This window comes from Vulpes vulpes, chromosome 2 (genome assembly GCF_048418805.1).
Source record: "Vulpes vulpes isolate BD-2025 chromosome 2, VulVul3, whole genome shotgun sequence".
In the NCBI taxonomy this organism is placed as follows: domain Eukaryota; kingdom Metazoa; phylum Chordata; class Mammalia; order Carnivora; family Canidae; genus Vulpes; species Vulpes vulpes.
Window position 1 is genome coordinate 53,683,638 of NC_132781.1, and position 25,038 is coordinate 53,708,675.

Consider the following 25,038-nt stretch of genomic DNA (forward strand, 5'->3'; position numbering starts at 1 on the left):
TCTTAAATTAATACCGACACATCTATTTTGAAAGCGTGTTAAGTCAGCAGGAAGGGATGCTTTACACATAGCCATCCCCAATCCATAATACCTCCTGTTCTCACAGCGAAGTGCTATCTGGTCCTTCCCAGACGAGATTTTTCTCCTCCTGACTCAGTTTGGAGAAGGTGAAAATCACGCTCAGGAGTGGAAATGGAATGAATCATCTCACTAAGCAGCAATCACCCCCAAGTCTCCTTCCACAGCTGACCTCTGCAAAGTTCACCCCCTGCCTCTCCTGCAAACAATCCCACCTGCTTTCACAAAGCCCCCCCGGGGGCTCCCCAAGCCTGCCTCCCAGGAGACTGTGGCCCTTCTGCCTTCACCTCCACCTCCACTATTCCTGGCAGTGAGCAGGTATGTGGCTTCAGGGAAGGCCCAGCAGCACAAAAGAACACAAGGGAACTTGCCTTTTCCATCTGTTGCTGATGCTTCTTGTAAATGCCTGATTGACCTAAAAATAAATATTGGGGGAAAAAAGGTTAGCTGACAGGTCTGCATTCTTCTCTGCTTCCAGCATGAGTAACTCAAGGCCATGAAACGGCTGGACCAGATGTTTTTATTTTTAAAAATATTTATTTATTTATTCATGAGAGAGAGAGAGAGAGAGAGAGAGAGAGAGAGAGGAAGAGGGAGAAACAGGCTCCTAGCAGGGAGCCCGACGTGGGACTTGATCCCAGGTCTCCAGGATCACGCCCTGGGCTAAAGGCAGTGCTAAACCGCTGAGCCACCCGGGCTGCCCATGGACTGGATGTTTTTATTTTTTATTTTTTATTTTTTTAAATTTTTTTTATTTTTTTTATTTATTTATGATAGTCACAGAGAGAGAGAGAGAGAGGCAGAGACACAGGCAGAGGGAGAAGCAGGCTCCATGCACTGGGAGCCCGACGTGGGATTCGATCCCGGGTCTCCAGGATCGCGCCCTGGGCCAAAGGCAGGCGCCAAACCGCTGCGCCACCCAGGGATCCCTGGGCTGGATGTTTTTAGAGCACTCTACCTAAACATGTGGTCTTTGCTAACCGACACCTTGCCCACAGCTTGCCCTATCAGGTGCTCAAGCCTGAGAGTTAAGGATGCCCTCTAATGGCTGAAAAAGGTCTGACAGGGGCCAGGGTGAGCCAGAAAAACAAAGAAAACACCATCATTTCAACACTCTTGATCTCCCTCTCTACTTAAATCTACAGTTCCCACGAGGACCCCACCCCTCAATAATGCCATGGAGCACACTTGCTACCTAGGGAACATGGCTGCCCCACCAAGGCTGGAGGCTGATTTCCAAAGTCTAGATCTAGGAGCTTGTGAGCACATGGCTTCTTGCAAACTCCCTATTTCACCAACTAGAGACACAGAACTCTGCTGAAAAGTGTTGGGCTCCAAGGAGTCTTTTTTTCCCCTGCTGTGATGTGCCAGGTAACTAATTACATCACTGCAATGCAGCAAGGGAACACTAACATTGTTAATGAGGCTACAGTTCAGAGTTCTAGGTAGAGTGCAGAGGCTGGAAGAGAAAGACTGTCTCAAAAGGATGTGGAACAGCCCAAGCAGATCCAGCCTAGGCAGAGGAGGGTGGGTCTCACATGTGGGCTCAAGTTCTCACGGACCATCCACTCTCTACCTGACCACGAATAAGTCTTTTCTCCTAAGAACCTCCCCCAAGCCCTGTCATCTTCCCACCTAGGAGAAGTGAACAGTGCACAACAGGGAAGTGAGCTAACACAAAACTGGCACCAAACTCATGCCCGCGGAGTCTGAATGCTTCAAAAGAAGCATCGATACTATTCTTTAAGTCACCTCCAGTACTTGATGTTTTTCATTTTAAAGCAACTTTCAGAACATCCACCTTCAAAAACCTTGCTGTGGGGCATGTACTCATTCATGCTACAATGAAAAAGGGGCTGGAAATGGTCACTTGTAGCCCCTATAGCTCACTTGTGTCTTCCCCGAACCCCTAAGTCCCTTCTTTTTGCTGAGAACAGCAGATGGAAGAGAAGGGACTATACTCTGTTCCAGAACAGTAAAATGCTCTTTCTTACCTGAAGACAATGTCGGCATCCTGCCACAGATGCCCGAATTACTTGCTCCTGGGCAGGATGTGGGGCAGTGAGAGAGATTAGAAAAGACTCACTCGTCTTCTGTCATCTCTGCTGGAGGCTGCCTGCTGCATGGACGTGTGTGCGCGTGTGATACATGACGGAATAAGGGTCAAAAGTGAGTCTGAGGGGATCCTTGGGTGGCTCAGCAGTTTAGCGCCTGCCCTGCCTTCAGCCCGGGGCATGATCCTGGAGTCCCAGGATCCAGTCCCACATTGGGCTCCCTACATGGAGCCTGCTTTTCCCTCTGCCTGTGTCTCTCTGCCTTTCTCTTTCTGTGTGTCTCTCATGAATAAATAAATAAAATATTTTTTTTTTAAAAAAAGTGAGTCTGATTGGCAGGAAATATGATTACACACCATTAGCACCAGCTTCTAAACAATCAGAGTAACTGAATGAAGTTATAAACCCCAGGATCCTGAATGTAAGAATTTACAGCATGGGGCCATTGTAGCGTGGACCACCTCATTTCTAATATAAGGCAGGTAAATATATTTTAAAAAATTTTATTCCAAGGGGCACCTGAGTGGCTCAGTTGATTAAGCATCTACCTTTAGCTCAGGTCATGATCCCGGGGTCCTGGGATGGAGTCCCAAATCAGGCTCCCTCCTCAGTGGGGAGTCTGCTTCTCCCTCTGCCCCTCCCCCTGCTTGTGAACACTCGTGCTCTCTCTCTCTGATAAATAAATAAAATATTTAAAAAAAATTTTTATTCCAAAAGAAGTAATTGCTTTCAAACAGCCATGGAACTAGAGCACTGTGAGAGTGTTTTCTTTTTGCTAGCCTTTTCTCCTCTACTTGCTTCCTACTGAACCAGTGATTCCCTTCACCCGGCATAAGGTTTAATGAGGCTATTTCTTCTCATCAACCAGTGGCGTGGCACTAATGTTTCTTTGCACATAACTGAAGCACCATGTGTGTATCTACAGCCTGAGGATACCTATGTGTTTATGTGCTGGGAACTCTCACTAGTATTATGTTCATGCACTCTGCACTTTCTAATTTGGTAAGGAAAGGCTGTATGTGGAATTTCAACTCTCTTCACTCCAAATGCATGCTGCTAGGTTACACTGCCCCCTGAGTTCTCATTTCCAGACTCTATTGTCTACGGTGCTAAAAGCCATGGTGCCAGTTCAGCAATCTGGGTATGCACTAAGGAGCTGGATAAAGACATGGCCTCCAGCCTCCTGCTCCTGGAGGGGACCCAGGAAGCAATGCCCCACATGACTCAGACGGGTTTGGGAAAGGCTGATCCGGCGACCTGGCCTCATCCAGCAGATGAGCCCTTGGGTGCCCCACAGCCCCCTCCCTGTGGGCACTCACCACACCACTGGGAAGAGGATGGCTCCACAGCACAGCAGGTCCACCAGAAACAGAGAGTCCTTCCACAAGCCATATTCTGTTGTCCCCTCCTCGGTGGACTCTATGATGATGTAGGCCACGTTTGCCAGTACCTACAGGACATGAGAAGTTGCTGAGGCCCTAGAGCAAGGGCAGATCTCTATGATGGCAGCCCCAATGGTGAGGGGACCCTGCAGCCTGCAACCATAGCTATAGCATTCTCTCCAGTGACACATGCTTTTCAGAACACTATGCTTGCCCCTCAAGGAGTAGTCTCTGTACTCTCCTCCCCAGCTTGTGATAGCCCCAAGCAACAGTCAGGTGGCAGTGAGGCTATATGATTTCCAAAGCGGGTCATAAAAAGGACACTGCCTCTGGCTTGCCCTCTTGCTCAGGACACACATCTTTGGACCCTCTTGGAGGATGTCTGGCTACCCCGAGGCTGCCAAGGTGGAGAAACCAGGCAGAGAAAAAGAGGCAGAGGAGTCCCAGCTATTGCCGCCCTGCCTCATTGAGTCTTCCTGGCCCAGGAGATGGAAGCAAATGAAGACTTTGAGGCAGCCCCAGCCACCATCTAACCGCATGAGGCCCAGTGCAGCCATTCCTCAATTCCTGGACCATACAGTACATGACCGAATATATGGTTACTGTTGCTTTCTGTCACTGCATCTGGGATGACTGGTGATGCAGCACAGATCACCAGGATGCTCTGCCTTGCTCCTTAGGTCCCGAGGCCTCAGGAGAGCCGCACAGGAGGCACTGCACAGCCCACTTGGCTGCGACACCCAGATTCCTCAGGTCCACATTCTCCCTGTGTGCCCACCGCTGCTTCTCAGAGACAGCCAGTATTCTCGGTACCCGAAGTTGTTATCAGAGACCAGAGCAACGGGACCGGCAGACTCTGGTGCATGCCTGAGCGGCCACACTGCTCCTCCTAGGAGTAACCCCACTTAGGCCACCTCTACCTGGGATATGGCTTGTCCACGCTCTGCTCTGACCAGCCTCGGGGGTTCGGTTCCTGCACCAGTGGGCTGCAAAAGGTCCCAGAGCTGGCTAAACTGGATTAGTATTTCAAACCTGGGCTACTATTCAGCATAATCAAGGAGACACTCTCTGGGAGATTTCCAGTAGGTGGGGTACAGAGTTGACAAGTCCACCTCTATGCTCCATGCAAAGTCCAAGGCCTCAATCACTTTGCTTGCTTGCCATAAAGGCAAGTCTGTACACTTCGACAAAGGATGTAAAATCTGTTGCGCTGCTATGTGGGACATCTCTAAGTATAATTTCTTTTTTTAATCTAGGACACTTCAGTGAAATGATCACAAAAGCCATACTTCACTAGATACAAATGCAAAAATTATTCTGAAATTTCAGTCATCCTCTGACACACACAACCTAACCACCTGCATCCAGGATTCTATCTATGAAGACAAAGGAAACAAAGGCTTTCCTGACTTAAATTCATAATTCCACTTGGTCCTTACTTCACACTCTTGACACAAGACAGAATGTTCCCCAGTGTGGAACAAAGCACCAAAAATGTTCCTGAAAGTCTGTGGGTACATTTTGTACATCTTTCACTTCTCATTCAGAAATGTGCACTGGCTCCCTGTGGCCACAAAGAAATAGTTTTAGCTTCCCGGCTGATGTTCAAGGCCTCCCCAGACTAGTCTCTAAGTTTATCGATGCATAACTTCCTTATATTCAATTTTTTCAACGTCCTGTTTCCTTAGAGTTGCCTGCCATGTAACCTTGTGTTTAGCTACCTCAGGGGTACAAAAGAGGGAAGCTGGGAGGGCTGTGCCCATCTCATCCCAGCTCGGGTAAGGGAAAGAAGGTCTGCCTGGAGGGATGGTAGCAGCTCTGAGGGGGACAGGGAGCAGTATAATACTGTAGGAAGAGAACCCAGGCCCTCCCTTCTGAGTTCGGTGGCAGTGGCAGGCTGCAGAACTCAGCCTGGCCACTGTAGGCACAGCAGTACCACTGGGAGATCTAGAGCCAGGACCCCCAGCTCCTTAGCATCTGTTTACTTGGCAGTAGCAGCACTAGTTTCTGCTATTGCCCTTCTGCCTGCCATATTTCTCTCCTTAAACATCTAGGCAAGGCCCTTCTCCACCTTGAACCCTTCTAGACATTCAAATTTCAGTGATTAGTCTCTCTCCTGGGAAACCTACAGCAACTGGTCTGCACCATTTGGTTAGTGCTAACACAAGTCCCTTTTCACTAATACGAAGGTGGCTTTGCTGCAAACACGGCCAGACTGCCCACCACCAGAGTGAGGGCGTTATCACCTTCCTTCCTTCACCTGCCACACCCACACTATGTTCCCAGACAAGATCAGCCCATGAGAACAACTTTATCACACATCTGCTCTTTGGTTGAGTGGAATGGAGCAGTCATGCATTCCTGCCAGGCCCTCTGTTTATTGTGAGTTCTTTATGCCCAGTCTCTGCCTTTGATAAGACTGTTACATAGAAGACAAGGTTCCTCTCCCAAGGGATTCACAACTGGGCAAGGCTGGCCTCAGTCCAGGGTCTCAAACCAGGGAGGGTTTAATAAATAGTTGCCCTGATCTCTACTTAATACTCTACCTTGTGAAAACTCACCGGTGTCATTCACAGTTTTAAAATAATTTGTTAATAAAAACACTACATGTCTCAGCGTGGCTAAGAGGACCATCTTGTCAGAGGGAAGCCAGATGCAGGAAGGCAGGCAGTATGTCCTCTGACCTCTCTACTCAAGTGTAAGCATCCATAAGCCGCTCGCCAGATGAGCAATTGCAGACAGCTTTCAGGGCAATGACCCGAGGCCCAGGTCCGCCAGAATTCAGCAAGAGAAGCCCAGGGGTAATAGCTAGGGTTTCAAGGCGAGTGGACTCCCTCTGCCTGGACAGGCCCAGAGCTGAGCCTTGCGAAGTGCCAGGACACAACCAAGACATGCAGGATTAGGGTCCCTTTACCTGGAGCGGGATGACAATCATGAAGATCTTTTTGTCTTTATCAGAAAGGATATGCTTAATGAAAGCCCAGCCGGTGCCGATGAGCGCGATGGTGATGAACAGTAGTGCCCCTTTCAAGCTGGAAAAGAAAAAGTTCCAGACACTAATGGTCTCTTCCAAGTGTCTGTGCAAGTTCCATTACACAGCTCATTTATGACTTCACGTGCTTCTTGGAAAAGGTAGGTGGCCAAGTTTAGGAACTTCTCTTAAGTGAAGCAGCACACAAATAGTTTGCCACACACCCCACTCCCTGAGCAGCTAATCCTCCAATGGAGGCAACCTCCTCCTGGGAGCACACCCACAGCCCCGAGTTCTCAGGTCCAGACAGCCACCTGTGTGCCACACACCCTTGGCATGGCAGGAACCCAGACGGGCTGCCACAAGAGAGCAAGGACTGTTATCGCAAGGCAAGTCTCTTCCTACCATGGCCTCCCCGACTTCACATGTCACCTTGAGGGAGGAATATTTCATGTGTCACTCTGCATACTTACAGGTGAGTGATGTAGTACACGACAGCCCAACCCTCGATTGGAAAGCCCTGGGAGGAGATATAGTGGTAGTCGATCTGCAAAGAAACAACTGCATTTCAGAAAGGTCCACACAGCGAACAGGAAATGCTGCCACAGGACCTCACCATGGGAGGAGGGGGTCTCCTCTGCCCCACGTCCTAATACCTCACAATTCAGCACATGAGGGCACTAACATGAGGTAGCAAGAGAAACCTGCCACAAGATCTCAACACCACCAGCACCCAGGCCAGGCCACTCTCTTCAGGCGGGAGATTCACACTGGCAAACGGTGTCCTGTTCTGTTTAAAATCCCCAAGGGCCAAATGTCACCCATCTTTCTTCAGCATTTCAGCCAGGAACTTCACTTTGCACACTGCAGCTGCTTATTACACAAGTCAGTCAGCCAGCCAGCAAAAAATCCATGTGGAGTCATGCAGCTTCCACTGTTCTGTTTTGTTTTTTGAAGAAACTCTGTACATTTAGAGCTACTCAAAGCCACCAACACGTTTTAATTAAAGTGGCAAGTTTCAGGAGAGCGCCCACAATGGTTCCTGGCAGAACTCACAGACACTGGTATTGATTTCATCTTTATTCTGTCACAAATGGCTAACTAGACACTGAAGTGACTCAAGGGTCTTGTCATTCATTATCTACAAAGTTCCAGAAAAATTCTTTTAACTTAGATCCAAATGGGAAATTATCCAAATAACTGTCATTTCCAGAGACTGTAACTGGACACATCACTACTTCTTTGATGCCAACACTTTTTAAGTGTAGGAGAGCATGTGTCTGGAAACTGTCGCCCTTATGAGCACAGCCGGCAGGTGCCACGAGCCAGTTGTGACTTTCCTCCCACAGGCAGGCGCACTTCATCTCCCATCCAGACTAAATATTCAAAGTATAAGCTTAGTTCACACATCTCATTCTTTAGAGTATCCTTTTTCTCTCAAATAAGTATGCTAACACCAACTTCAAATCAAATGGGAACATGGCAAAGTATTTAGAAAAATCAATTCATGGAAACAATTCAGCAGGTGGCACTCTAACCTCGAGAAAGGACAAACAGGAATAAAAACAAGTAAAGCTCTAGGAAAACTCTGAGTATGCAGGTAGCATTAGAAGATGTCTAGTGGGGGGCACCTGGGTGGCTCAGTTGGTTAAGCATCTACCTTCGGCTCAGGCTATGATTCTGGGGTCCTAGGATAGATCCCCACATCAGGCTCCCTGCTCAGTGAGGAGTCTGCTTCTCCCTCTCCCTCTCCCCCTCCTCCTGCTCATGTTCTCCCTCCCTCTCTCTCCAATAAATAAAATCTTAAAAAAAAAAAAAAAAAGAAAGAAAGGAAGATGTCTCTGGGCCAGGGTCATGGACAGAGGGTGTCATGATTTACCCCTGTGATGGCCCCTCCTGAACCAAAGGCTTCATGAGACAAGGTCTTCTTTCATCTTGTTTCCCATGACCTAGCTCCCCTTCTTTCCAATTCATTTTTCCTAATTATATAGACACTGTACACCATTTCATAAATGACCCAAAATACTAATACATACTGCATGGAACACCAAGGAAAGAGACTTGGTGAAAGGAAGGGCCGCCATCAACCAGTGAATTTTAAATACGTCATTCCTATAAAAACAGAGAGAAAAGAATTAAAGAAATATTCCATTCCTCCAATGGATGGTCAAAGCTCCAGGCATCAGATACATTTATAAGGAAATAGTAACTATAATCTCAGCAAACCACAAACATGAAGTCTTTTGGAAACCTAGTTTCTACCAGCAGAAACAGCCCCAATGGAGCCCTTAGAGTCACCTCTCATGCAGAAGTCTGTGTTGTGACTAGAGCAAAGTCAGGCACCGAAGCCAGACAGGATGAGTTTCCAGCTCCTGATAAGATGGAAATCTACACAGCTTGCCAGGTTCGTGCCCAGAAACTGCCCTGGAAAGGCCACAGAGGCAAGAATGAAGCAGTGGGATCCACAAAACTGGCAAGAAACCCATGGGTGGGAGTGGAAGGTGCCCAGGCTCGGCTGTGGGGTCTGTGAGGGGGAGCTGCGGCCCTGGGGGCGGGGAGGGGGGGCAGGCCTAGCCAGGTGGCTGATAGGGTGGAACCCGCCACACTCACCAGGCCAGTGGGGGAAAAGTCCCCACTCCCACCACCACGCCTACAACAGACTCGTCCACCTTTGGGCTCCCGGCCACTAAATTCCTCTACACTTTTCCACCTCACCCTGGGAACTGACCTAATAGGACACAAGACCATCTGGGAGACAAACTGGCAACTCTTAAAGTGCCTAAAACTTGAATAAGAGCTACAAAGGAAATGCACACTGTCAGATATCAAGACTATTCTGCAAAGCCATGGCAGTAAAAACTGTGGAATGGGTACAGCATCAGACAAACCAACAGAACAGAAAGCTCAGAAATGGATTCCTGAGTGTATGAAGCCTTGATATATGATAGATAAGGGGGTAGCAAATCGGTAGAAACAGGATGGATGGTTTAACCGGCACAGGGAAAATCAGCCCAAACCTGTGTGCGTATACATATACATACACTGCTGTGTCCCTACTTCACATTTACATAAAGGAGGACTCCAGATAGATCTCAGTGCTAAACGTAACTTATGTCTTTTGTGACCTTGGAGTAGGGAAAGGTTTCTTCCAAGAAGCACTGCCCCAAAGACTAAAATTAGATAGTTCTGACTCTATTAATATGAAAGACTTTCTTTCAACAATGAATACCACAGACAAGTTTAACAGACTGGGAGAAGAAATTTGCAATGTCTAAGACAGACAAAGGACTGATATCCAAAATATGCAAGAAACTCATGTAGAGTGCAAGAAAATGAGACACCCCAAGAGAACCATAAAGGCAGTCACAAGAGGGGGAACCCAAACAGTTAACAAGTCCCTAGAAAGATATTTCATATCATTAGTATTTAGGAAAATGCAAAATAAAATGAAGTACCAGTTTACATCCATCAGACTGGCAAAAAAAGAAGATGGCAGTGTTGGTACAAAGGGGAAACAGGAACCCTATGCACCCCTGGAAGAAGTATAAACTGGTACAGGCAAAGTGGCAGCACTTAATGAAATTAAATAAGAATTTACCCCAGACCCAGTGCACCTCCTTCTGAGAGCGTACAGCAGACACTGCACAGAGCCATAAGGGGGGACAAGGCCAGGGTGGGAGTAGGCGGTCATGACAAAACTGGAGTAGACAGGGAATGGAGGCCAAGAGAGGGGTCTCTCACTAAAAGGATGGATAAGTAGAATGTGGGGATGCACACTATGGAGTAGCTAAAAACTAATAAACTAGATGGACATACAGCAATGTGACTAGGTCTTACACTACTGTGTGAAAAATGAGAACAGTATCTATAGATAATATAGTTTATAGAAGTTAAAATACACAGTATCAATAAACATTAGTTATTTATAAGAACACACACATGCCCAGCATCGATATTACCTGCATCTAAGTAGCTGGGAAAAGCATGAGCGAGGGGTAGAAAACAAAGGGAAAATGAAGACCAGGGGCCTTGCACAGACCGATAAGGTGGTCATGTCTTGAACTGGCACACACTCCCTCTGTGGGCTGATTTCCTGTCTGGTGCCTACCTACTTGAAGGTCAAAAATGTAGTAAAGGCCAGAGGAGTGTGTCACTTCTGAAGAGCATCAAGAGGTACCCAGAGCGCAGAACTGCCGGCTGCCGAGCCCTGTACTCACTCACATGCCAGGTAGTAACGTCTGAGATGAACACACGCTCGAAAGCCACAGCAACTTGGCTTGCATACTGCTTCTACCTTGACAACTGTAATCCCACCAAGCCTCAGGTACCTCTCCTGAAAACGGGCAACACCCAGCTCAAGGAGTGGCTGGATGGTGAGCTGAAACAACCAGCATCGAGTGCTTAACTGGGCAAGGAGCAGACATGGAAAAACGATTGGCTGTCTTACCCTCCCCACACTCAGGGGCCCAGGACAGAACTCGGAGAGTTGAGAGGAGCCGCACACGCACGGCAGGCAGATGCAGGTTCCGCTCCCAGCTCTGGCAGGTGCCACTAGCTGCTGTCTCTTATTTCTCCTCTCAAGACCTCCATAAAATGAGGCAAAGATCTCCCAGTTCATTCTAACTCTAAGGGACTGCGAGCCTCTGAAATGCACAAAACCTTGGAGTCATATCCTTTATGTGATTCAAATTTCCAACCCAACAGAACGGTCTGTAAGTCTCCTGGAAAAACAAGGAGATGGGGTGGAAGGCTTAAATTATATATCCCTGTGTGTATACTGCACTTCAGCAAGAAAGCTAAACACATGCTGCACAAAATAGGTTGGCCTCATTTAACCACAGATTTAAAACTTCCCACAATTTTATTATATAAGTGAACCAGTGACAACTGCTAAATACACGGAAACTCAAATACCACTGAACACCTGCCTGGTCAACTATTTTGTATGTACCTCATATTTGCATAGCACTCTGATTTATAAAGCCCTCTAGAACACAATATTTTGGGGGGAATCACATAACATATCTAAGGTTCTAATAAGACCCACAGAGAAAAGCAGGGCAATGACCCTGTCCCAGTTTTGTGGCTCAGAGAGTGAAACAAGACACACAGGTGGGAGCAATCCACGTTTATACTTGGAATTGGGTCTCTGATTCCCAGTTCTTGCTTTTTTAATAAAGGCAGAAGCAAAACTTTACTTAAAAACCTTTTTATAGCCTAAATTGGTAAGATTCTTTTTTTCTTATTAAAAGCGGCCGGATCGCCTACTCTAAACATGACCATGAAGGGTCCTTCACAAGTAAACAAGTGGCTCTTTCCATTTGGTGAGTGCAGTGAATCTTATGACAAATAGGAACTAGCAGTGCACCCGTCGAGGCTCACCACTCACCATGTCCACCAGAAGACAGGCCACTAGGGACTGAAGAGATCTCAATTTCTGACCAATGCTCCAGAGAAAGAGGTATTTGGGGCATTTAATTATTTTATGAATTTAGATTAATTCCATTACAATCCCATATTCACATCCCGTCATTTATTTAACAGGCCTTATAATGTAACAAATACTTCACACTGTTCTCCAACTGAAAATTAGAAAGTTTATTCTCAGTTTTTTATTCAGTTTTTTTGAGGGAAGGAGACAGATTTAAACACTTGATCCACATACACGCAGCTGCTCCCTTCAAGAACTGAGTACAGGCAGGTAAAGCCTTCAGGTGTCCAAGAGCCAGGCAGGTGGGTTCTGAGTAAGTTTTCTCCAGGGACAGGCCTCTGGAAGCCAACACTTCTGAGCAGGCAGCTTCTGTACAAAGCAGTAATGCCATGCTCTTGGCCAGGCAGTGGGTCCCTGTCACTAACCTCCTCTCGTGAACACACAGCCTCTGAATGGGATCAGTGAGCTCACCCTGAGTCCTGGACCACATCCTTTTTACTATGGTAACACTTGCTTATACATTTTATTTTGCCTATTATTAAAATATTTGGATTTGCTTTTTAAACAAAGCAAAGGGAAGTAAACAAACACCAGGGCATGCAAAGGCCCCCCACAGTGCAAGGCTTGCATAATCTCTGTTTCAGGGAAGATGCCCTTTGAAGAGGACAAGGTTGCTAGTGAGAATCCCTCCAAGGCTCAGAAGCCAGCAAAATATGAAATTACACACATCTCAACACACTCTAAGCTGGATGGCTCAAGAAGTAACAACTCACCGTCGTTTTCGAAGGATGTGAATCCAGATAGTTCCAGAAAGGAAAAAGAAAAAGGCCATAGAAATGTATAATTTAGGGAGAGGGATTTCTCCTGCGGAGAGGTAGCTGTCGGGGTTCTTCTCTGTGATCTCAATCTAAAATGAACATGAAACTAATGTTTACTTTTCAGGAACAGATCATCCCACAGTCAGCAATCTGTCACCTTAGCTGCTTCACCTGGCTAAGGAAGTATTAGCAGGTAATAATCACATTCCTAATGCACAGGTTAAAGTGTAAAACCATCCCAAATTGCTCTGTATTTTCTTGTTTGTGAATCCTCTGTGGAGATGGGATTCTGGCCACATTCTTCTCCTACTCTATTTAAGCTAAAACCTGCTCTTATAATGAAATAAATGTCTCACATTTTACAGAACTGACAAAATCCACATGGAACATCTTCTAGACAGTACTCACATCAAGGCTGAAGGAAAACTTGTCGCTAGACCGCACTTCATTCCCAGAGCATTTATGGAAATAAAGACTGTAAAGGCCTTCTTGGTCATCAGTGCTGATGTTAAAGAAAAACTGAAAGTGAAGAAGACAAAAATTTAAGAGCATGCAAATCCTCAGCTAAATGTCTAAATCTTAGAAATAGTTCATGAATGCTATGGACAAAAGAAAATACAGATGGACTCATCACTTAATCAGATTTTCCCAGGGCAGAGTTTAAACAGATGTTTTCAGGGCGCCTGGGTGGCTCAGTCACTTAACCATCTGCCTTCAGCTCAGGTCACGATCTGAATCCTGGGATTGAGGATTGAGCCCTGCGTCAGATTCCCTGCTCAGTGGAGAGCCTGCTTCTCCTTCTACCCTTTGGCCTTTCCCCCATTCCTGCTCACTCTCTCAATTAAATAAATAAAATCTTAACAACAACAACAACAAAAAACCAGATGTTTTCTTATTCTGTCTCAATATTTTCTTATAACAATTTTCAAGGTAATGGGAAAGGGGACAGAACTGCCCAGTGAACACCTATATGCCCCACCACCGAGGTTCTATGACCACTCATTGTCGTCCTCCTTTTGACGTAGACCCCCTCTCCCCACCCGTGGTAGCTTCCACTGAGGGCTGGCTACAGGAAGAATCTACGAAGCAGGTATCTCGTTTTCAAGCTAACATATTATTTTGCTGTGTAGGTAAAAAATACTTCTAAAAGAAAGGAGGCTCATCTGCTGCTTGGGATGGTAAAGGACCAATTTAAAATCTACTCCTGTGATTTCAGCAACAGTGACACAGTCTACATTTTCTACATGTACACATTTTTCTATTTCTCACATGCTTCCTGTGTTCAAATGAAGTTTAATGTAAATCCAAAGACATTTTATTTATAAGATCACAGAGTACGACTCCTTGGTCAATTCTAGAGAGCATTTTGCTAGAAGCCTAAAAGATATAGAAGATAAACTACAAAGAGAAGCAAAGAACCAATAGAGATAACAGTTTTCCTAACAGTTGGGAGGGGATATGAGGGTCACACGTGGTCTCTGGGGTGCTGGCAGTGTTCTCCACTGATGGTTACAAAGATTATTATTTATAATTATTTGTACCTGACAAATACGATGTGCTCCTCTGCAAGCATACTACACCACACAGTTAAAAAGGATAGAAAAAAATAGATATCTGACAAGAAGATGGAAATAAAAGACCCAGAATATTCAAGCTGAAATATTACTTTGCTAAATCATGTCCCAAACTCAGCAATGTAAATGTAAGACCGTGTGTGTTAGTCCACGTGGGAGTAGCCAGAAAACTCTTCTAAACATATTAATAATTTTTAGTTCCTAAAATAAGAATCATATGAGGTTTCTAAGAGATATAATTTTTTAAAAAGTCAGTAGAACCATCAAAGGTTGATCAGAGTAGGCACCTGACCCTTAAAAAAAAAAAATCAAACAAAAATGTATATTTTAAGAGTGGGAATAACACCTAACAGTCCTTTTCCTGCTTTAGGCAGACAAACTATCATCCCTGCTCTGTGGATGGAGCAGAAAAGCTAACAATGACTGCCTTGTCCAAAATTAGGAGAATCCTGGGTAGCAGAACAGCAAGCAGTCACCTACTGACTTCTTTACGTGAAGACGTGAAGCCAGAGAAGAGGCAGTCTGTCCACTGCCTGTTTCATGTACCTTGAGAATCTTATGAACTGGTTATCTCAACAAATGTCCTTAATCACCACACAAGCTGCTTTCCCCATGACACTCACCCTAACACAAAGCTTTAGTAACTGACAAATGTGTGTATCCTACCACGCTTTCCTTGGTGATTTCTTTTTAAAAAATGGCTTAAAGAAATTTCAAAAAACTTATGGTCTTGGGACGCCTGGGTGGCTCAGCAGTTGAGCGCCTACCCTTGGCCCAGGGCGTGATCCTGGAGTCCACGGATCATGGACTTCCCTGAAGTCCCTACATGAAGGGTTCCCTACATGAAGCCTGCTTCTCTCTCTGTCTATGTCTCTGCCTCTCTCTCTCTCATGAATAAATAAATAAAATCTTAAAAAAAAAAACTTATGGTCTTAATAAGCACTTTCAAGTGAGAGAAAGAAAAATACCTTTTATATTTTCTTAAGGAGGTAGTAAACAAAGTGGTTAAACACATGGATGGGCCTTGGAGTCAGACAAACCCAGGTTTGAATCCTCCCCTTGGGCAAATTACTTAACCTCTCTGAGCCTCAGATTCCTCATCTGTAAAAGGGGAATAACAACAGTACCTCCTTCACAGAGTTACTGGCAGGATGAACTGAGGTAATGACAACGTGTAAGCACTCCACACCCTGCCCGGCACGCATCTACTCGGTTCCATAATTACTAATGTACAGCCTACCACAGGCCAGGCCCAAGACTAGGGATTTCATATACATTGGAAAGAAAAGAAATAAAAAACCCTCTTCCTTATGGCTACCTTCTAAAGGGAGCCACCGAAGATAATCATAGGTAAGTGAGTGGAGTACATTGCATGTTGGAAAGGAGAAGTGCTAAGGGAAAACCAGCAGGAGGGAAGAGATGGGAACTGCATTTAAAACAGGGCGAATGGGGCAGCCCGGGTGGCTCAGTGGTTTAGTGCCGCCTTCAGCCCAGGATGTGATCCTGGAGACCTGGGATCAAGTCCCACGTTGGGCTTCCTGCATGGAGCCTGCTTCCCCCTCTGCCTGTGTCTCTGCCTTTCTCTGGGTGTCTCTCATGAATAAATAAATAAAATCTTAAAATAAAAATAAAAATAAAACAGGGCGAATGGAGGAAGCTTTGCTGAGAAGATAACATTTGAGGAAGGCCTGAAAGAGGAAGAAATTAATCACTGGATTCTGGAAGACAAGCATTCCCGCCAGTGAGTACAGACAAGAAGAGCCGAAGGCCTGACTGTTCTTGGGCAAGGTGGCCTCTGTGGCTGGAGCGGAAACCGGAGCTGGGGTCAAATAAAAGACAGCGGCCAGACCACATGGCCTTGCAGACCAGGAAGGGCTGGAGCTTTTGCTCTGAGGCAGATGGGAAGCTGCTGAGGGTTCACGGCAGACAAGCATCCAAAGGCTCTCAGTTAGCAATTAATACCTACAGTTACTAAATTTAAAGACCACATAAAAATTGTTAGATAGAGTAACTTATGCTGAAAGAAATCAGAACAGTGGATGCAGGGACAGGGGACGCTGAGGTGGTAAAAATATAGAGAATCTTGACAGACTGGGTTCCATAGTGCATGCATTTGTCAGAACTGAATGAACTACACATTTTAGACCTGTTCAGGGCAGCCCTGGGTGGCTCAGCGGTTTAGCGCCACCTCTAGCCCGGGGTGTGATCCTGGAGTCCCGGGATGGAGTCCCACATCAGGTTCCCTGCATGGAGCCTGCTTCTCCCTCTGCCTGTGTCTCTGCCGTGCTCTCTCTCTCTCTCTCTCTCTCTCTCTCTCTCTCTCTCTCATGAATAAATAAAAAAAAAGACCTGTGCACTTGTGATGCCTGGGTGGCTCAGCAGTTGGGCGCATCTGCCTTCAGCTCAGGGCATGATCCTGGAGTACCGGGATTGAGTCCCACATCGGGCTCCCTACATGGAGACTGCTTGTCCCTCTGCCTCCCTCTTTGTCTCTCTCATGAATAAATAAATAAAATCTTAAAATTAAATAAATAAATAAAAGACCTGTGCACTTGACCCAAATTATACCTCAACTACTATAAACTGGTCTGAAAAGGGACAGTGATTCTTACAAATTCATGATAAAAGATTATTTGTATAGTACTTCCAAAGCACTTTCATATTTGAAAAATGATACTTATAACAACTCTATGAGATAAATGTCATCACTGTTCACTCTTAGATGATTAAGAGCAAGATCTAGGAGTTCAGTGAGTTGTCTGAGGTCAGCCAGTAAGTGGTTGCTGAGACCCCATCTAACGTCCTACCCCATCCATAGGCTGTGATGCTGCCATAAACACTCATGAACAGTGAACAACGGGGCCAGCTGCGCAGCTCACTCAAGGCTACTGACCCTCGGTGAACTCCTCTCTAAAATCCTACCAACCTCCTAAATGATCACCAATGGTCCTTCTAGGTACAGAATTCGGTGCTTCTGGCACACTCTGAATGACAGGCAGAGGCGTGGCGACAGTCAGGCAGATATGCATTGGAATCTGGGCCCTGTCACTCACATTGGACATTCACAAAGTCACTCATTCTTAGATACATGATCTACTAAGTGGTGGGTAACAACAGCCACCTTGAAGGTTTGCTATGCAGAGAAAACTACTGCATTCAAGTGACAGCAGTATCACTCGATAGGTAGTATGCCTAAATCATTATTAGGCATTCAAAATTCCTTTGCAAATTCATCCTTTTACATGGTAAAGATAAATCCTATGAAGATTACTCAAAGAGAATACATACCTGAAAAGAAACTGCCCCATCACTATTGTGAACAGAAAAGGATTTTTCTCCCGTTGCCTGAAAAAAAAAAAACAATCTGTTTTAGGACGATACTGGCAGAAAATGTATACTAATTAAAAAACAAAAACAAACAAACAAAAAACACATCCTTTTTAAATCCTAAATTTGTTGACCTTTCAAAAACTCTCTGAAAATAAAATTCACCATCCTTTTAAGATGTGTGTGATCCCCTTTCACAAGGAATGGTAACTCTTCCTCACCCACTTCCTTTCTCAACAGTCTCTTCTGTAGCCCACTAACCTTCTATTCCCCGTCCCCGCCCCCTGATCTTCTGCCTGGAGCACATCACCATTCTTACAGCTTCAGAAGGACTACTGATGCCTACCCCGATTATATCCTACCACGTCACCTGGACGGTATTCACAATTTGATCAACATATTACTGCCACTGGTGCAACGGACTCTCAGCCATGAGAATGAATGAACTACTGATACACCCAACAACATACATGAACTCAAACGCAATTATGCTGAGTCCAAGATGACAAAAAGCACGTACTGCATGATGCATACATATAAAGTTCTATGTTACTCGTCTACAGAGGCAGATCAGGGGCTGCTTGAGGATGGGAAGATGAAAGTGCAGGTGATGATTATGTTCACTGTTTTGATTGTGGTGGTGGCTTCACAGGTGTACACTGAAGTCAAAACTTACCAAATTGTCACTTCAAATATATGCAGTTAATTGTATGTCAATTGTACTTCAACACAGCTATTAAAACCATCTGGATGCCCCCTCACTGAAAAAATCAAGATATCCCAAACCAAAATGTTCCCAATTTTTCCTTCTGCTATCTCTACCATCTAATTCTTCTACCAAAATAAATAAATAAATAAGTAAAAATTCTACCTCCTCCCCCCAACACCATCTTCATCCCTTACCCCACATTCCACGGCTCTGCTCTAGCACAGATCCTCAAGACACTAAACCTGTGTTGTCACAACCGCTTTCTGCCTGGTCCTCCTAATTTCAGTGTCTCCCTCTCCAAGGCTGCTCTGTACATTACTTTCATAACAACATCTGCCCCAAACACCATCTGTATCATAGTCCTTCCTGATCAAGAACTCTTGACAGCTTCCTATTTTCTGCACATAAATAAATACCCTCTACTGTCTGGCCTGATATTATCTAAGATGCCTCTCTCTGCTCCCAAGACATACCTTTTACTTCCCATAGGCTGGCACCCAGCATTTGTCATGCTTGTTCCAATTTCCAGTCTTTGCTTATGACATTCCTTCCTCTTCCCCAAACAAATCCACCAAAGTCCAAGCTCTGATGACAACTCCTCCCCAAGGGGTCTCCCCTCACTATCTGACCCTCTACTATGTAAGTGCTGTACAACTCAGAACTCAATTTTACTTTGAAACTCTTCAAATGTAGTAACATTATCTCTCCAAACAGATAGCAATTCCCTGTGGACTATGCGTGCATATGTGTTTAGGTGTGTACCTGTATGTATGTATGTAAATAAATACATCTACACTCACACGCATATCCCCACATATATATCCACACACATATATACATATGTACATATACAGCCAGGAAAGCTGAGCACAGTGGGTGATCAATTCTTACCTTTGAATCTACTGTACTTCTTTTAGATTTTCCACCATCTAGAAGCAGAAACATTTAAAAGATATTATTGCATGATTCAGCTTGTACATGTATTACAATATCATTTTATGAGGCTCTAGCTTGCCTAATATCAAATAATTCAAACAAAAGGGGAGGCTGTTTGTGATCTTGTAGACTGACAACTCCTCAGATTCCAAAACAACTCTTAAGCTGCAGGAGCAGCAAACTAGAGCTTGTTACGTTATAAATGTTCTCTAATAAAAAACAATATTTAGTACCAACAGGGAAATCATCTCTAAATAATCTAGTGTATGTTATTGTCAGAGATGCCATATGAAGTGATGACCTCCCCCATTTTCTAAGTTAACACATTTGAAGAGTTTATTGTTTTAAAATACATCTATGTTTATTTATACACATGGAAAAATTAATAGCAAATAATATGAGCACAATTCATACTCCCCCCCCTCCCCAACAAGGTGTGTTAAGACTGCTAATGGCTTCTTTCATGCATCAGAGAGGGCATCTGTGCCTTATTTTCACTTAAGATACCCTCCATGGGGAAGACAGTATTTCAAGCTCCCTGCAGGGAGAGGGTTTCAGAATAAAAGAAGGAAAAGAATATCTTCTGTGCAGAGCATGCTTATGTAAGCAAGAGGAACATGGACAAGAAAGGAATGGTGTGCAGACACTAAGCTACACCATCACACAAATGTAACATTTCTGTATGTCTTTTAATTTGGGTTAGTTTTGATGAGCTGAGAAAAAAAATGTGTAAATAATACAATAAATAGTAAATTCTCTTTAAAAAACTAAACTATCAAAGCTGACAGTTAACAAAAGAGGCAATAAATATAAACTGGTTAATCAATGTCTGGAGAAAAAGTGCAGCCTCACTAGTGAGTGTGAATACAAAACCAAGAATATCTTTTTTACTTTTTGCTTTGGGATTAACACAAACTAACAAACAGACACCAAAAACCCAATGCTGGCTAGGACATGATGATGTGGGAAGTTCCTACATATTTCTGAAAAAGAGCATCAATTCTTACAACGCATTTGGAAAGGAATGGAACATCTGCATCGATATTCTCCAAAGTATTCATACCCTTTGAACCAAATATTCCAATTCTGGGAATCCATCCTAAATATAGTTCTAGATATGACCAAAGTTCTACAAATAAAGAACTCCCCATACAGCAATATATATAATAGCACAACAGTGGAAATACCTCTCAAGGGGAAAGCTTGAGCAAGTTACAGTATCCACATAATAGGAGGTCTGGTAAGAATGAAGTGTCTGCACGTTGAGTGAACAGGGATGTTTAGGAAATTATGACTTTTAAAAATCAAATGTTCCAGACCCAGGAAAGAGCCCAGAAGGAGCCCAGATTACTAAAGTTCTGGTGCTATGAGGACAGAGGAACAACTGTTCTTTCCTTCACCTTCCCCACAGTTTATACCTTTTTAATGGTTAAATATTTTTGTATAACCTCTGAAATAAAATAATGCTGTGACTGTGTGTGTTTTTACTTAGGGACAAAAAAAGAGTCTAAAGAGCAGGCCAGTGAAGAAGATGCTGTTCTGGGCCTGACAGCTAACCTGGTTTTAGCTGCGTCTGGTTGCCTGCTGAAACGGGGTTAGCCCCAGGCTCCTGGCTCTGGCCTAGGACCTTCTCATCCTTGCTGAAGACGATCTTTGGCAACTGGGTACCAGCTTCTGGTGGGGATCTTACTTTCACCCTACATTCAAAATAAGAAGAAAGAAAGGAAGTTCAAAGTAATGCAATGGCCATCTAAGTACCATGTGTTGGACACCGTCTCGGGGTCTAAATCCAGCATCTCAGACAGTCCTTGCGACATCCCTAGTGTAGACTGTACTGTCTGGCCGTGTTGTGTGTCTGCTGAAATGGGGACTCTGGAATCTTAATGACTTGCCCCAGAGTGTTGAGGCCAGAAGCAGCTGGAAGAGGATCCAGCACTCTCACACTGAAACTTACCTTCCTAGCACCCACACAGATGGACATATTTTCCCCCTAAGTGTCTATAATGTGTTCCACAAGGGGAATGGAACAAGGGATAAAAAACCAGTAAGGTGTCCAAGTGAACTCTAGGGGGCAAGTGAGGGGCAGGAGGCACTAACAGGGGCCTAACATGCATTTCCTCTCTTCTCCCTTCTGAGCAGACATCATCCTGCCAAGGAGTGGACACACGAGCTAATCTAGCACAGTTGAGCTGGAGCGAAGCACTTTTCACAGGGGAGAGGCCTCCCTGTCTCCCTGGATGTCAGCTGGATGTGAATAATGAACTCACTCTATTGAATACACCATGCTACTTCACACTGCTCCGCCTTTGCCTCCAATGCTCTTCCCTTATTTATCTAGTGAAGTCCACTCACTAAAAGGTTGGTTGGGCCAAGAGTTGCCTGAAGCCTTCCCTTCTCTTTTATGGCTCACAGTTTCTCTGCCCCACTACCTCTCTATATTGCCATGATCATCTGTATTGGTGTTTGGCCTCCCTCGTTAACCTACAAGCTCCTCAGGTGTGGCACCTCCATCTCCCTCATCGTGTTCCTAACTGCCAGCACTCCGCACAGTACTTGACATGTGGTAGACACTCAGTAAATGGTAGCTGAACAAACAAATTCTCCCAAACTTTACTCAAGGACAGAACGGAAGGAACATTAGAATTACTTACTCACTTCTGGAGATGTCTAGGATTAGAAGGGTGACAGAGACTGACTGCTTTTTTAAAATACAGTAATTCACATCTTCATCCTGAGAAAGGAAGACCCAATTGTATATCATCTTATTCATTCACACTAGAATAAGAACAAAAAGTTTTCAGACACAAGGCAAATGAATGCTCCAATCTCTATCCCAAACAATACAATTGTGGGTGCTCAGAGATGCTACAGAGTCAAAGCAGCCACCACAGTAAGAAAAGAACACTGACAGAAGCCAGGTGTTCCCACCCGGCATCTTGGACTCATGTGAAAGGAGTGATCAGATCATGCATGGAATGCTCACCAGGTAAGAAGAAAATCCATCATTCTTTGTGCGATCTAAGCTGAATCCAATCTAAGAGGGGTAAAAAGAGTAGAGGTAAATATCCAAATGAGGCTCTGGCATCCAATCTTTCTACTCCAAGAGCAGAAAAGGTGATTCTTTGGCCTAGCCTTCTCTTGGTTTTCTTAGCATTCATTTTGAAAAGGGATCACTAATTACTAAAATTATTCAAGAATGACAACTTCTGTGTTTAAAGTAAAACTATCTTATGCCTATTCACAAGTTTAATTTTCTCCATATTCTGAGACTTCATATTTAAGTGTGGGGTGAAGCTCTCATATAATCAACAGAAAAGGATAAAGCCCTTGACCTCCTGGGAAGGCACTTACAGTTGTGTCCTTGTCTGTGGCTCCTACAGGTTCATTGACTGAAAGGCTACTGACGTTAACCACCATGTAGCCATCCTTGAAGAATCCAAAGGTGTTCAAATGAACTTTATGCCTCACATCATCCTAAAAGATTTGAAGTGGTGGAATTAGTAATGGAGAAGTTAACTTGATTATTGAACCTATTTATTTGCTTGAAAAACCACAGTAGCTAGCTAGCTAGTTACTGTTGTCATATGCTTGGCAATATATACAATATATATACACTTTATCTTGCTCCAAAAGCTGAAGACTCATTAGAAATTCGTAAGATATCAAGAGTTTTGCAGAAAGAAGCACATAATAAATTCAATTCATTCATATGCATGTGTAAGGATCCCAGGGTCAGACTTGGTGGTCTAGGTGTGAATTTCAGGGAAGGAGGAACAATGTTTTCGTCATCCTCACAAGCTTCCTGTTGGCACAGGCCTAGCATCCAGGAGGCACTCAAAACATGTTGGGGGGTGAGGGGAGAAGAGGACAAAGCTGCCCCAAGACTATACTCGTTTTCATAAACGTCTTATGAGTTTTATGTACCTGGCTCCTCCCATTGCAGGATGATGAGGGATACCTGATGTTACTTTTCTAACCTATAATTTTTTCTACATTTGCATCTAAAAATGACATCACATATGATGGGTTTGCAGGAAACAAAGCCTTATACAAAAGGAATCCAGGAATTAGCCGGGTGGAGACAGATCTCTCGGACATAGGATAACCCTGAGATTTGCTGAAACTGACCATGTGGGCAAATGCCTACCACATTTGCTTTTGAAACTGCTTCAAAGCTGTGAGTCCAATATCAACTAAGTCAATAAATTTTAAGGCCAACAGAACAATAGTATTAGTGAATACTTCTCAAGTAGAAGCTCCACCAAGACACTTCCTACTGTGTAAAGTCATGAGTTTTATTTTTATTTTTAAGATTTTATTTATTCATTTGAGAGAGAAAGAAAATGAGCAGGATGAGGGATAGTAGGGAGGGAGAGGGAGAAGTAGACTCCCCGCTGAACAGGGAGTCCAAAGTGGGGCTCAATCCCAGAACCCTGAGATCTTGACCTGAGCTGAAGGCAGATGCTTAACCGACTAAGCCACCCCAGCACCCCAAGTCATGAGTTTTATATAGAGAATCATTTGCCTAAATGAGAGCACTTCAGTAAGGCCACAATAAACTAACAGTTATTAAGTAGCTCCTAAATGCCAGGCCCCAAACTAAGCACTTTTCCAAAACCTATATTTGGTTCTTTCTCAAATCTGCATAGTCATTTTTGCTACCGTTTGTATCTTGCTCATATTTTTAAATTCTACCCTTTGTTTCTTTTGATTTTAAATACAGTTATTTGACAATATGTCGAGATGCTCTGGAGGCTCTAGTTCTGCTTTTCAGTTGTCTCTGCTGGCTTTGCCAGCAGGTTGTATCTTTGGTTCAGTGGTAATTTTCTCCTTCTAGACTTGGATCTCCTGGACATCAGAGGGAGTCTAACTGCAAATCCCAAAGACCTCCAAAGAGAGGCTGTGGATCAGATCTTTGGCAGAAAAATCATAAACTCTAACCCTCTACAGAGCTAAAACACATTTTTTAGCCATTAGGAGGGTTATGTTTTCTAGCCCACTCTTATATTCAAGGAATATAGCTCTGAGAGTCCTATAAGATTAGGGGCTATGGAGAGGGACACAGCTCCATCATCCCCCCATCCCATCCAAGGCTTTGTTTGGCGCCTTCTCCTAGTCACCCACTCATACTTTGAGGCTCTAGAGGCCAAGTTTCCGCAGTGCCTCAGGGCAGCCCTGGCTTGTATTCTTTTACCCTCCGAGACTGCAGCACCCTGGCCATCTTTGGTTTTTGGCCCCTGGGAATTTCCTGTATTTTCCCCGGATCCAGCTATGCATTTAAAGCATGTTTCTGGACTTCCGCTTCCTGGTAGGATGGAGTGGTGTGCAGTACACCAGAACCCCCAGGGAGAACAAAAAAAAGCAGATAATAGAAGTTATCCGCTGAAAGGCAGAAGAGGGCTGCTAGACCACAAAACCCAGAAAAGCTACAGCTCATGTCCTTTCTCAGGATTCTGAGAGAAATGATTTGACTATGTTCAAAACTCTCCCAAAGATGCTACAAGGCTAGTAGCATCCTAGATGCACAGGAGAGAAATCAATTCAACTACGTATGATGGATGCCTTAGGACACTTTGGCTTCATTGACAGAATTTCCAGATGTGAAGAGCAGGAGAGACAGAATGAACAAATTCTTGCCACATGCAACAACATGGATGAACTTCACAACATGATACTAAGAAAAACGAGCCGTATCACCATGGGTATAACCAAATCGAATGCAGGGGGAAGTGACAGAAGTTAGGATGAGGATGCTTCT

General features: G+C 44.5%; 1 protein-coding gene across 2 annotated transcripts in view; it reads right to left on the reverse strand.

The window, feature by feature from the left end:
- Positions 1-25,038, reverse strand: part of GPR107 (G protein-coupled receptor 107) — a 79,721-nt gene that overhangs the window by 27,255 nt on the left and 27,428 nt on the right. For both annotated transcript variants that reach the window (XM_026009523.2, XM_072748389.1), the window contains exons 2-14: positions 22,632-22,754; positions 22,264-22,314; positions 21,932-22,011; positions 20,838-20,977; positions 19,236-19,273; positions 17,597-17,653; positions 13,143-13,253; positions 12,690-12,823; positions 8,522-8,597; positions 6,959-7,032; positions 6,429-6,546; positions 3,452-3,582; positions 450-493 (exon numbers count right to left, since the gene is read on the reverse strand). In XM_026009523.2, the coding sequence (XP_025865308.1) occupies positions 450-493; positions 3,452-3,582; positions 6,429-6,546; positions 6,959-7,032; positions 8,522-8,597; positions 12,690-12,823; positions 13,143-13,253; positions 17,597-17,653; positions 19,236-19,273; positions 20,838-20,977; positions 21,932-22,011; positions 22,264-22,314; positions 22,632-22,754 (1,177 nt within the window). The remainder of the gene's footprint in view (positions 1-449; positions 494-3,451; positions 3,583-6,428; positions 6,547-6,958; positions 7,033-8,521; positions 8,598-12,689; positions 12,824-13,142; positions 13,254-17,596; positions 17,654-19,235; positions 19,274-20,837; positions 20,978-21,931; positions 22,012-22,263; positions 22,315-22,631; positions 22,755-25,038) is intronic.